The sequence below is a fragment of the Cyprinus carpio genome, chromosome A7 (genome assembly GCF_018340385.1).
Source record: "Cyprinus carpio isolate SPL01 chromosome A7, ASM1834038v1, whole genome shotgun sequence".
In the NCBI taxonomy this organism is placed as follows: Eukaryota; Metazoa; Chordata; class Actinopteri; order Cypriniformes; family Cyprinidae; genus Cyprinus; species Cyprinus carpio.
In genome coordinates, this window is record NC_056578.1 from 28780520 (window position 1) to 28794580 (window position 14061).

Consider the following 14061-nt stretch of genomic DNA (forward strand, 5'->3'; position numbering starts at 1 on the left):
AATTTTTTATTGAGAAGGCAGGACTATTCCGCCATATTACCGTTTACACTTTCTCCCGAATGCACCGTCTTTGGTATATCTAAAGTCTTTGGTAGAACAGTAAAGAAGTTTTTAGCTGAAACTTTGACGATTCATAAAATTCCACAGCTACCATGACTTTGAGTGTCAAAAAAGCACATACAGGCATCTCAAAATGAACAGCTGTGGCTCCTGACAATATAATGAAGAGGTGTTATGAAACAAAATGCTTAGTCTTTGCAAGAAAGCACCCATTAATAATGTGATGTTTTAAGTGAATAAACTAGTGTTAATCATAACACCTTTTTACATAAACCATGAGAAAAGCTTTCATTTTGTCCCTTCAGTCAAGTGCTCAGTTCACGCTAGGGCTGCACGATTATGACAAAAAACATAATTGTCGATTATTCCCTTGAAATTGTAATTGTGATTATTAATTACGATTATCACAATTTACATTGATTGATGTTTATACCATAGTTTGATGCAACTGCATGCCATATTTTTATATGAAAATAAACAAGCTGAAAACACACTAACTGAAAAACTTTGTGTTTTTCTATAGTATTAAGCCTCAAATGTCAAATATACATCGGATTTGTTTCTTCTTTAAATTATAAAAAAGTAAAAATATGAATGGTATTAAAACGTTATCCTAAAACTAAAATTAAAATAATGGGGGAAACCCTTAAGATAACATGTAGAAAGAAAAAAACGCATCTTAAGCAAGCAGAATAACATAAGTGGACTTTGAACGATTAATTGCCACTTTGAACTATTACATATTTGTGGCATCCATAATTGTAATCGCGAGTAGAAATTTGATTAATTGTGCAGGCTTAGTTCATGCAAGCTCAAATCAGCAGCTCATCAGTTCTTCAGTCTGAGTTTGAACTGTTTCCTCAGTTCAGTAGATGGTTGGAGCAACTGAAGCACTAAATTAAGTGACAAAAATTACCTGGCACCATAAGATCATATACGCAGGTATGTCGGCTCATTTCAAGTCAGAGTAATTCCAAAAATTACAATAGTAATTCCAATAGTTCTGTGCTGGCTAGAGACAGGAGCGGTGTCAGGTGGTTATGTCCAATTTGGTTAACTGGTTCAAAAGAACAATTTGCTCCAACGAACCAGACCGTTTGCCTAAGGCTATGGATTACAGATAATAATGTTGTAAATAATGTTCAGTTTCTTGCAGAGAATGATTGTTTCGCTTCATAAGACCTCAACATATGATCAGGAGACGCAGGCATTATTTTTGTGCTGCCTGTATATAATTTTTTGACTCTGAAAAAGAAGGTAGCCGTGGACATGCATTTTATCAACCATAATCTCCAAATCTTCTTTACTGTTGTACTGAAGATAAAAAGTCACCTAAATCTTTGTTGGCCTGAGGGTAGGGCTGAACGATTTTAGAAAATAATCTTATTGTGATTTAATATGCGATTATTTTTTAAAGCTCTTCATGTTCTGTATTATTCAACAAAGACAAGCTGAAAATCATTGTATAGTATGACCAACACAATATAAGTTAGATTAAACAGAAATGTACTTTTCTGTAGGCCAGGCCTATGTTACGATGAAATTAGGTGATGCATGAATTGATCTGAATGACATTTTTATTTAACAACTACAATCACAGTAGTATATTGACTGATTTGTTGAACTTCCAACCTTGTAAGCACTGACAAATAAGCCTGGTGTAAACATTAATATACAAATCACACAAACTAAAGTAAACTGCAGAAATATAAAAACAAATTTGTTGCTTTACCACACTACTTTAGGTAATTCAAAGTCACTGTAATAAACATATGTAAACATGTGGACTGCACTTTTTAAACACTGTCTGTTAACTTTAGACCCGTGGTTCTCAAACTTTTTTGGTCTCGCCAAATAATTTCAAGAAACATTATGAAAAATGTATGCTTTTTTAATTAAAAAAAAAACCTACAGGGAAGAAACACCTGCATCACTTGAAACACTGAAAAATAGCATAGAAAGATTAACTGTTATTATTATTATTATTCTCTCTGTTATTTATTTATTTATTTATTGTGGGTTTCATGCTGTCCGCTAAGGCATAGGACACAGGCTTTCCTCCCCTCCCAACAACATTAAACACTGTCTACACCAGACGCGAGCCACAAAATACAGTAGAACCCATTATAATCAGTGACGCTGTCTATGGCATGGCGCAACTTGACACAACAAAACCCGACATTAAACTGACGCCTTATTCTATTTGATATATTAGGGCTATATATGTCATATTTTCTGCCTGGGTCTGTGCGACATCATCTATGGCTTTTCTCTTCCCTTTCACAAACCAATCCATCTCCCATTCTAAGTTACTTTCTTTGGCTGTTTACTGTTCTATTTCTTTTCTTTTTCTGCTGATGGCCCGCACGCCCCCTGCAATACTCGTGCACCCCACACTTTGAGAACCACTGCTTTAAAAAGACTTTATATATATATATATTAAGGGTGTAACGATACGCGTACCGTGTACCGAACGGTTCCCGGGCAAATTCCAAATGGAAGTGATCATCCCTGTCCCCTTGGAGTAGGGACTTTGGAGTGAGCAGGGCACGTGCATGCCAGTATGTAGTCGTTTGGAATGCACTTGGCAAAAGGAGCGATGTAATTTCCTCATTATCTTCAGCTGGGATGTTCCTGTGACAACGCTGCACGGCGTCCGTCAGCAGATTCGCTGATGGACACCAGCATAAAAAAAAAAAAAAAAATTATATATATATATATATTTTTTATATATTATATAGCATATTTGAAAAAACTTTTTTAAAATAAAAAAAAATGTTTATTTGCAACAGTTATGCTAACAACAATAAAAAGTCATTTATGACATTAAAACAGCGTCATCTGCTGACGGACACTGTGCAGCGTTGTCACAGGAACATCCCAGCTGAAGATAATGAGGAAATGACATCGCTCCTTTTGCCAAGTGCATTCCAAATGACTACATAATGGCATGAACGTGCCCTGCTCACTCCAAAGTCCCCACTCCAAGGGGACAGGGATGATCACTTCCATTTGGAATTTGCCCGGGAACCGTTCGGTACACGGTACGTGCATCGTTACACCCCTAATATATATATATATATATATATATATATATATAACCTTATTAAATATATTATTTATAAAGTCTTCAGTAATGAAATGCACCTTACTTGTTACTGCTTGAGTAATTTCAATGTGCCGTTTTGAAGTACGTTTATATTATATATGCTTTAAAACATTTCCACGTGTAGCGTGCCAGGGTTGCCAGGTTTTCACAACAAAACCCGCCCAATTGCTACTCAAAACTAGCCCAATTGCATTTCGAGGAGGGTCCACCAGTATTCCGGGGGTAAAATACACGTTTTATGGAGGGGTTTCCCAAACCGCGGACTTGGCAACACTGTAGCGTGCCAACTTGGTGCTTCCTCTGAACACTGCTTAGATGTGTTCGACATGAAGCAGCGCTGCTAGAATGATCGGTGTGTCATCAAAGTACTGTGAGAGCTATGAGAGAGCGGACATCTCCTTATGCTTTCTCTCGCCATACTTTGATGTCATACACCGATCGATCTTCAAGCCCAGTCGAACACACCTCTTTACTCTTGCGTGCCACATGACCAAGTGTAATCGCAGACTATTCGTCGTTTTTCCATATTGCAATTATTGCAAGTGCAATTAATCGTTCAGCCCTACCTGAGGGAGAGTAAATCAAAAGGAAATTTTCATTTTTGGGTGAACTTTGTCCCTTTAAGACAACATATTTTAGAGTTAAAATAATCACATATATTTTCTATGCATATTTCGTATCATTTTCTGCCTTATGTTTTATAATTGTGTCTGCTAAATGCCTTTGAGGGATTCTTCCCTCTATTTTTTAGAAATTATTTGTTTTAATCTATTAGCCATTGTTAACTGACAAGCTGCGCAAATCAATGCTGATAATGGACGTGGATTTGTGCAGCTTGTCAGTTAACAAGGGCTCTGTGTAGTAACAGCTGTTCTATGTGAAATCATGCACCTGATGGAATTTGCCGCTAATTAGAGAAGCAGCTTTACTGGCAAGATGCGCATTAATTATCGGCCGATATTTATCGTGCATCCCTATAATCTATGCAGTAACTAGTGAATTAATGGGAAGTGAAGCTTTCAAGCCTCAAAAAGATAGCGATTGGTGCTTTCGAAGCATTGCCTTGTGAAGCTTTCGAAACATTTGTGAATGATTTATTTCGAACTAGAGGTTCAGAGCACATATCAAACTGTTGAAGTCACGTGATTTCAGTAAATGAGGCTTTGTTACATTACAACTGTTTCGAAATGTTTCAATCATGCGTATTCACTGAGAAACAGTGCGAAACAACTGGTTCAGTTGACTCGAAGGTTTGAAAAAGATCATTTCTACCATCACTACAACACAGTTTACATGATTTATGCACTATACACCAAGTCTTCTGAATTGATGCACAGCTTTATATTAGAAATTAGGGCTGTGCAATTAATCAGATGCGATTGTCATGGAATGTGATTAATTGCACAGCCCTATTAGAAACAAACAAAATTTAAGTAGTTATTGGATGAAAATTTGCTAATAACTTCTTCAACCAGATAACTGAATCAACGAGTTAAATGGATCAAGCAGTTATTTGAAAAGATCTGACTTGAAAAACAAATGACACAAAGCTGTCATATGGCTTTAGATGCTCTGTGTAAGGAAGTCTAAATTTAAGCGGTTACTCATTAAAAATCTTCACAACCTCCCTAGCTCTCCTAAGTGAAATCATAAGAGAAGTATAAATGTGGGATTTATAAACAAATCATTCATTTTAAATTGGATTTGGTTCACAAATCCAGTCATGAATGAATCATTCATAAATGGTACCTGATCATTTTAAACCACTGATTCAATGACTGCAAAACCCTAAAAGTTTAGCAGTGAAAACAACTTGAATTTCCATTTATTCTTAACGCAAAGCAATTGTATGAATTCAAATATCCTACTGGCTTTCATATAAGTTATTATTTTTAAAATATGCTTTTTTCAAAATTAAAAGGGGCAAATTTATGAAGACAAATCTTATTTTTAATGCATTAAAATACACCTAATTTATTATTTTCACAATAACTCATGTTTTACTTAGTTACTGATTTAGTGGTTATTTATAGTTATTATATGATGAGAGTTAGATCATTTTAATATGTTAATAATGATGCAGCTTTCTTGGAAATTTGCTGAGACCCCCTAGTGGGCCAGACTCCCTGTTTGAGAACCATTAAAAAACTGTTGTTTTTTTTACTGGAAAAAAAAAGTTTTTTGTTTTGTTTTTTCTTCTGAAGAGCATAATACAGGAAACTTCTGGAATCATACAATGAATCTTGGTTCATTCAATTAAAATCAATATTATCGTTTTTGTTAAAAAAAAAGTTAGCCTTGGAATGTTGTATTAAACAACAGGGGTCTCTGAATAAAAAAGGCTGAGAAGCACTGATTTATATTGGTTAAAACTAAATGCATTTAAGTATCACTAACAAATTCTCACAGATGACTGATAAATTATGACATGATCTGTACTTGTTTTTAAAAAGATCGACAGCTGGCATTTAAAAATGGTTTAAAAATTAACGACAGCAAGGAAGTCACTTGATTAGATATGAGCTGAAGTCAAAATCAGAGCAAAGCTTGTTGGTGGGGTGACAGGTCTAAACTCTACAGAATGATGGCCTTTTGGAACTCCACATATGATAAGCACATGGTCAAAAGTCAGGTCTATGAATAAAGCAAAAAGACTCCCACTCCTGTGCTAAGAAATCATTGGCAGAGTATGCACTGGTTAACTCCAGATCCCTTCCACCCCGGTCAGCATCACACTCATCCCTTTGTTACAAAGTACACCTCAGTTACGACCCAGAGCCATTATGACCTTGTGCTTCTATGAGCTTCTGTGGTCGCTTATGTTAAACAATTTACACTATGAGAAACTAAAGACATGAAATGGCTTGGCAATCAAGTTTTCTTGCCCATGCTCATGCTGCTTAACTTCTTTTAAAAACAAGATGTTTGCTATAAACCACTTATTTGCTACTTGATATTGCAAGCTAGCTGTATAGACCAGGTACAAAGTGACTCACACTAATAAAAAGTTTAGTTTTTTTTTTTAAACCAGGATTATTGAAAAAATAAATAAATAAAGCAAATGATTTCATGATTTCAACAAAAGTATGTTCCATTCAATTAATAAAGCTTGGTGCTCATTGTATGTCTGTCTTTAAAGGTCCATAAGTTATGGTTAAAAATCCATTTCCCCATGGAGAAAATGAATCGACCTTATATATATATAGAGAGAGAGAGAGAGCTTCCGGTTCTGCTACTATTAGAGAAGGGGTGACACTTAAGTTTAGGGACCAATTCTCAATATTAAATACTTGCGAATTAGTAAACAGATATAGGCTACACAAAAAAATAAACTGACACAAAATTGCAATTTTGCCTCTTTTTTTTTCCCCCCTTTTCTTTTTTTAACACACAATATTTATCCATAAAGTAACATTACTGCACTTGTCTGTATTTCTGTCCTGCAATCATTGCTTCTGGTCCCTTTCGAGATCTATTCAAACAACAAGAGACACAGCACTGCACTGAAGCAACTAGAGCTTCAGCCAAAGCAGCACAGGACCCGGAAACAGTATTATCGGAAGATGGACACGTCAAGCGGATTAGACAGTCTGAGTTTAAGTCATGTATAAAATGTGTAACAAAAGAGGAAAAAAGTTATTTATATAGAAATTGCTGCACACAGGCGAATATCACACGACCACTATATTGTTACATTGCACACACAGTAACTGATGGCTGATTGTTGAAGCGGCTTGCCTGATAATAATAAAAGTGTTCGCTACGTCTGTCAGTGCAGTGTGTACCAACCTGCCCATTTCCCGAGTAGGGACGCCCTCATCAAATTCCCATTGCCCACAATCCACACGCGGATCCCGCTGAGCAGACAGCACAGAGTGTTGACCGACAGCCAGGCCACCGTGACAGCTCCGATCCAGTACAGTGCATCGGTCAGCTGCTCCATCATAACACAGTCAGTGGGCCTCGCTGTCTCACACACGCAAGATCACAACTGTTTACAGTGTTTGCTACAAATATCGATGGATGTGATGCTGCACGCTATCGGCTCGTTGGTGTGCGGGATTCAAGCACATCCGCTTCCGCATTAATTACGTATTGTTGCATTTTCTGCAGACTGCATTCTGATTGGATCTAAGTTCTGTTCGTTATAGCTCGTCATCGCCCACTATCTCATGTGTATCAGCGAAAGGCTGCAGATTAAAAGTGTGGATAAAACATTGAGATGCAGGAATATATAGACGTCTCAAATGGTTGGTCCCCGAGAGGACTTAGATTAACTTAAAGCTTGGTCGAAATGATACGATTACAAACGAAATACATACTTAGATAAGTCTGTGAATTTATTTTTCTAACGGCAGTGGACTGACAAAGGTTTTTAACTTTAAATGCTGTTACCTATTTGATAAATTATTTAATCAATAATTTGTATTATAGCCTATAGTGTGCAAAACATGACATATGAAATAGAAAATATACCAGTGCCTTTTTAAAGAATTCCAAGCTTTAAATATGAGTGACAATCTTGTTCCTGCAAAGGGGAAAAAATTATATTGTTGTTGACTAAAGCTGCAGTATCACAATTCATATCATAGCTTACATATGTATGTAAGTGTATGTATGTATGTATCATATACTTCTTCAAATACATGATACTGAAAAAACCTACACACACACACATTTGACAGATGTTTCATTAAACAATGGTAAGAAAAATGGTTCTAGATGATACCAGAATGGGTTTCTTCGGCTTGTAATAATAGCCAAACCCTTTTTGAAGCTAAATAGAACCCTTTTCTTCAAAGAACAATGCTTTGAAAGCATATATAAAATTATTTCTTAATATTGTTTAACCTGGTTGTCTGCCTGGTCTTGTTATAGCATCTATTAGTGTTTTGCATTTAAAAAAAATGGCAAGCCTTGTCAGATACAGTACTTTTACTTTGTTATTGACGTGAAATTGTAACAAAAATGACAGGGATCTAACAGTAACAACAACAGTGAACATGAATTAATACATTTTAAAAAATGCAATGAAGACAATGTAAAGAAGTTCCAGTGAAAAATCTTCACAATCGTATATGATGCCTTTATGTCCATCATTATGTGTGTATTTTGAGAAGGTTGTGGGATGCCACAGAATCAGGAGAGAAATACAAAACAATTATGTTTACATTTTGTTTTTTGTGACTGGTCATGTTTATACATAAACCCAAGTAATTTAAAATTCTAGCAATATGGATCATAACTTCAATATCACTGTTACTTATAGTGGAGAAGAGGACTGAAGTATCCTTAGCTGAACAGAGCTGCTTGCACTTTACTAATCAGTTATAATTCGAAAGTAAAAGTTCATAGACATTTTACAAATAAAATAATTTACCTGTCGAGATGTCTGTTGATAGTCTGTGATGTTGCATGGTTGAGCTCCAGAAATGTAGTAATGAGGTGCCATTGACAGTTACAGATGTGAAAAAATAAAAAGGTGGGAATTAAAAAACCCTTAACCCCAACACAAAGAACCATTTCAGCATAAAAGAGTTTCTTCAGGATGATATGGTTGTAAACAGAACTGTTACTACGTGTAAAGGACTTTTAAAGAACCATCTTTTTTAGAGTGCAGATTTACATGCCCATAACACACATGCACTGCAAGAGTGAAAACCTGAGTGAATGTGTGTGGTTCAGGTATACCCTAAATTATGGGATCAAAATTTCCACATGAAGATGGCAATATCCAAAATCCCCATTTTGGTTCCCATAAGAAAAATCAGCTTATAAATCTTACAGAATGAAGTTTTTTGATAATCTAAAAATATAAGGGGTTGGTTAGGGTAGGGTTAGTATAATGTAAAAGAATAAACAGTTTGTACAGTATAAAACCATTACACATATGGAATATTCCGAGAAAACATGGAAACAGTGTGTGTGTGTGTGTGTGTGTGTGTGTGTGTGTGTGTGTGTGTGTGTGTGTGTGTGTGTGTGTGTGTGCGTGTGTGTGTGTGTGTGTGTGTGCATGCATTCATGTGTGTGTGTGTGTGCGTGCATTTGTGTGTGTGTGTGTGCCTACTTAACCATATTTTGGAGATAAATTTGTACCAAAGGCGGTCAAAACCTGACAAAATCTCCAAAAACCTCCCTTTGGGGCATCCTCATTTGTAAAACTGGTAAAATGTAAAAATTCTGAAAGTTTTCTGTTAGGGGTAGGGTTAGAGTGTGGGTTAGGGTTAGCTTATAAAATGTATAACTATCTGTATATAAATCCAACAGAAGTCTATGTACTGTAATCTCTCCATTTAAGTAAACGTGTGTGTGTGTGTGTGTGTGTGTGTGTGTGTGTGTGTAGTTGAGGTTAAGTTTGAAGATAACCCTGCAGTCAAAGTAACATGTTTAATGAAAAGATTCAATATAGTTAATATGTTTTGGGTGATATTTAACAAAAAATACTAATGAGATATTTCAGGCAAATATTATGAACATCTTCTAACTTCTATAGAAGTGCTCAACTATTGTCTGTCTATTATTATTATTAATGTTATTATTTATGTTCTTATTGGTTCCCACTAATAACCCATGTTTTTTCAAATTTAGCATGCTTTTCCACACTGCATATAATTGCTTCCGTTTTCTCTGACTTTTGTGTTGTTTTTTTATTTACTCATCTACAATGTCTAAAATAAAAAATTAAAACATTTCAAAAATCCTTCATGCAGAACACATGTACATTCAAAGTAAGTACATTTTTCTTTTCACGGTGCTTCTTCATTTTCATTTACTGAATCTCAGGTCCTTGAACATGGACACACACACCTAAAACACACATCTACATCATAATAAACTTCTATTATATTTAAATAAAGACACGTTTTATTACCACAGACTAAGCTTAACCCAAGCGTTTTTTATTATTTAAAAAAACATTAAATACTTTAAGTAACATTAAGTCCCAGGGACTTTTCAGTCATTTTGTCCTCAAGGACTGACACACAGATTATTGATGCAAATAGTTTCTATGAAGCTTACAGTGCTTTTGAGAAACGCAGGCCAGATCAGTGTGAATTTGGGCATTTTAATAAACCATGAACAGCATTTACATGATGGGACAAAATGTTTATGATGGTATGACTGCACAAACTGTAGGACAACTTGTTTAACATCTATATAAATGCCAGCAATGAGTGTTCTGACTGAGCTTTAATTTTTAATATGCCACAGTCAAAATTAAACTAACACATTAATGTGTCTGGCTCTTTTGGTTTGTATTGGCAATCCTGGCTCCATGTTTGACTATATGTTGCATGTCAGACAGAAAGGACACAGGTATGACTACATTTAGTCAGTTTAAATTGTTTTATGACTTTTAAAAGCCCTTATTTAAGTATACAGATGATAAAAGGATGAGCAAAAGTAAAACAATTCACATTATTACACACAAAATGGAGAGTAACAATTATTTAAACAAAACCCTGGAAAGCTGACATTTCCATGTTTTCAGATTACATTATTTTGATGGCCAAATATTTTAAACAGGTAAAGATGTGACCGATTAGTCTCATTGTGTCTGTGTGAATGTATTTATGTTAAATATGCCAAATCCCCTCCAACCTCATAGATTTGTTTGCTTTTACAGCAGTTTTTGAGGGGGCGTGAAATGACATAATATCATCAAATCTACATCATTTAAAATTATTTTTAATTGTAGGGATAAAAGCAAGCATAAATGTTCAAGACAAAAAGAATTTGAAGAATTTTTGAACTGAGAACAGACATAACAAATAAACTGTGCTTTCAGTCATTTATTTTTCTTTTAGTACTCAAGTATTTATATACAATATTGTTAGGTGCATAAAGCTGCACGTTTTAATGCAAATAAATTCACAAGAGTTAGTGAATGTGGTCACTAATGTCACTAATAATGTCACTAAAAACAGCAATTAAACAAAATAATTCATATATTATAAGTCATAAAATGACTTATAATATATGAACAGTGGTGTTAGCAGAAGATCTCTCAGATAGTATAAGTAATTATTTCAAACAAAGACAATTTTAATTTTTTTAACATGTTTAGTAGTTGCTTTAATCTGATTCAGCTCATTTCAATAGTCCATATGAGTTATATGTAAGTGGAAAGGGAAGATGTTTTAGGTTACATTTTTTAATCATTCTAGATCATATTTAGATGCCTTCTGAAAAAAATGTATATGGGTAAAATGTCATTACAAAGACCTTTAAAGAAGTATCTTTATTATCAGATTGCAGTCATTCAATGTACAGTATTATTTGTAAATTCAGTAGCTCTGAAAATATATAATTTATCATTTAAAAGGTCAAAATATAAAATCTATAAAATGGCAGACAGAAACGACTGGTCTGTAAAGATAAGATTTAGGAAGACTTTAGGAGAGGTTTATTGAAAGCATACTGAGCATCAGGTATATTTCAAAGTGACCTGAAGCATAAGGTACATGAGTGAAGAAAAATATAACTGTCTAATGAATAGGATGTATAAAAACCCACATTCTATTTCATATTTATATATATATATATATATATATATATATATATATATATATATATATATATATATATATATATATATATATATATATATTTAATTATTATTATTATTATTGTTGTTGTTGTTGTTGTTGTTTTTAAGGAGATCTCTAAGGTGACTCATGAGAAAGAAATGCAGCCAGTTCTCTGCACATCTCTGCCGTGAGTATTATTTTTGGCAGATGCATTCCTTACTCAGTATTCAAAATTGTTTAATCCTGAAAAATGCATAATATCTTAAATTAATGTCATGATATATATCTTTTATATAAAAAAAAATAATATATTTTTAAATAAATTCAGCATAATCTGAATCTCATTGCAGCACTTTAAGACAAAGGGTGAGAAAACTCATAATGTGTTTTGATACAGTTTACTAGAAAACTACCAGAAAACAACAACAAATCTGTTTTCTATGTTATAGAAAGAAAAAAGTTATCAATTGTTTGAATGACATGGATGCTAAGATTATAGGACTATAATATATATGTTTGTTAGTCCTTTTAAGAAAGAAACAAACAAACAAACAAATTATTGTAAAGAGAGTATTGTTGAGATTTAATTACCTGCTTACCTGCTTTTAGTAATGAAACTGCAAGTTTAAACTGTGTTAAGCCATACAAAATGCTATGGACTGTCTGCGTCTGAAGTAGATGAGGCTGGGTAATGCCAAAAGGGTTAAGCATTCTTTCAGAGCATGTTCAACACAGCATCTACAACATGAGAAAATATTTATGTATTTAAGAGAACCTGTTTAACTGAGGTTTAATTTGCATTTGCGTTTCTTTAAGGAGTATGTGGAAATAAAAACAGCACATTATAAAGGCATTATTCACCCCAAAAAATGTATTGCGTAAGCTCAGATGGTAATAAAATGAGATACGTTTGCAGCCTTTGGGACTTTCTAATTTGGTTTGTACACGTGTAAAGTACTGTATCAAGGCTTCCTATACAATTCATATTCATTTTATATATCACATTGCTTCTTACATGGTTAATAATTTACTTTGCAGATTTTAAAATAACATTTTACAAATCTAACAAAAGAAAGGCATAGTCAATAGGCACTAATGCACAGACAACTTAAACGTTGCTTCTGCAATTATTATTTTACGAAACAATCTGAGAGACATTATATTTATAGTGACTGATATTAACTATTATAAGCTATTAGTTGAAATGGTATTAACAGTGCAGGATATCACAACATGAGGATCGTCTGGGCTTTGAACCTAATATGTGGTGTGTTTACTAAAACAAATGAATCAGCCTAGATCATCTAAATAGTTTACCCCATTGCAAAAATTAATGAGAATGAAAACACCATTTGTCATTATAAACATTTATTTTCTTATTGATGAGTTAATACAAAATAACAATCCATTGTTTGTACACATGGTTTAGAGTGGTTACCATACGAGCGTGTCACCTCTTAAATGCAGAGTCAGAGGACGGGAGTCAACCTCATGTCATATTTTAGTTTTAAAACATAAAAATGAACAATTCTCTTAATGAATAAATCTTAACATTTACACTAAATATGCAATCAGTGCATCTGGTTGCAATCTACAGCATCATAAAAAGAAGACAAAGAAAAGATAATCCATAAATGTTATCCAGTATAAAACAAGCATTTGAGAAAACATACACAAATGCCATTATTTACGTGCTTGGTATCTGTTATTTAGGCATGGGCTGCCCTGATCTGTTGACTCAGATTCCCATCCCTCCCTCTCTCTCTTGTGTGTGTTTGTGTGTGTCTGTCTTCTTCTCTATGTTTTAGCTCAGGCCCTGGGGCTAAAATAACCTGCACAGAAATTAACATGCATTGTTGTTATACATTATAGTACTCACTTCACAAGACTAAGTGATTTACTTTAATGTGTTATTTCTGCTTGATTAGAGAACATGACTGGAACATGATATTGAACAAGAACGTGAAAAGGCCTGAACACAAACGGCACATTTTCGTCATAACTAGTCTATGACAATTAGAGACAAGTGAACAGGAAAGTGCTGCCAGCACATGCACATACACACTTATGACTCAAATAATTCTCTTTTCATTTTTTTTTTTTTTTTTTTTTTTGCAAACCAAATAATGTTGAAATCATAGTCAAATAGTCCATTAAATTACAGAGTCACAGTGACTTTGGTCCTTATTAAACTGATGGTGCTTAGTCCCAAACACAGTTTAAATGTCAGGCATTACATAGCATGTTTTGAAACAATGAAGCATGCAACATCGCATATTATCTACTATTTGCAGATCTCAAAACAAAATGTTGAAGAACATGTAGCAGAATAAAACATAAAAACTTTATTATATTACTGTG

General features: G+C 34.1%; 1 protein-coding gene across 2 annotated transcripts in view; it reads right to left on the reverse strand.

Annotated features, from left to right (window-relative positions):
- Positions 1 to 14061, reverse strand: part of hsd17b12b (hydroxysteroid (17-beta) dehydrogenase 12b) — a 34304-nt gene that overhangs the window by 14454 nt on the left and 5789 nt on the right. Inside the window, exon 1 of one of the 2 annotated variants that reach the window (XM_042760685.1) lies at positions 6959 to 7270. The exons of the other annotated variant lie outside the window; for it this stretch is intronic. Coding sequence (XP_042616619.1) covers positions 6959 to 7115 — 157 coding nt within the window. The 5' untranslated portion in view covers positions 7116 to 7270. Of the gene's footprint in view, positions 1 to 6958; positions 7271 to 14061 lie in introns of those variants that run through there. 2 annotated transcript variants of the gene reach the window in all.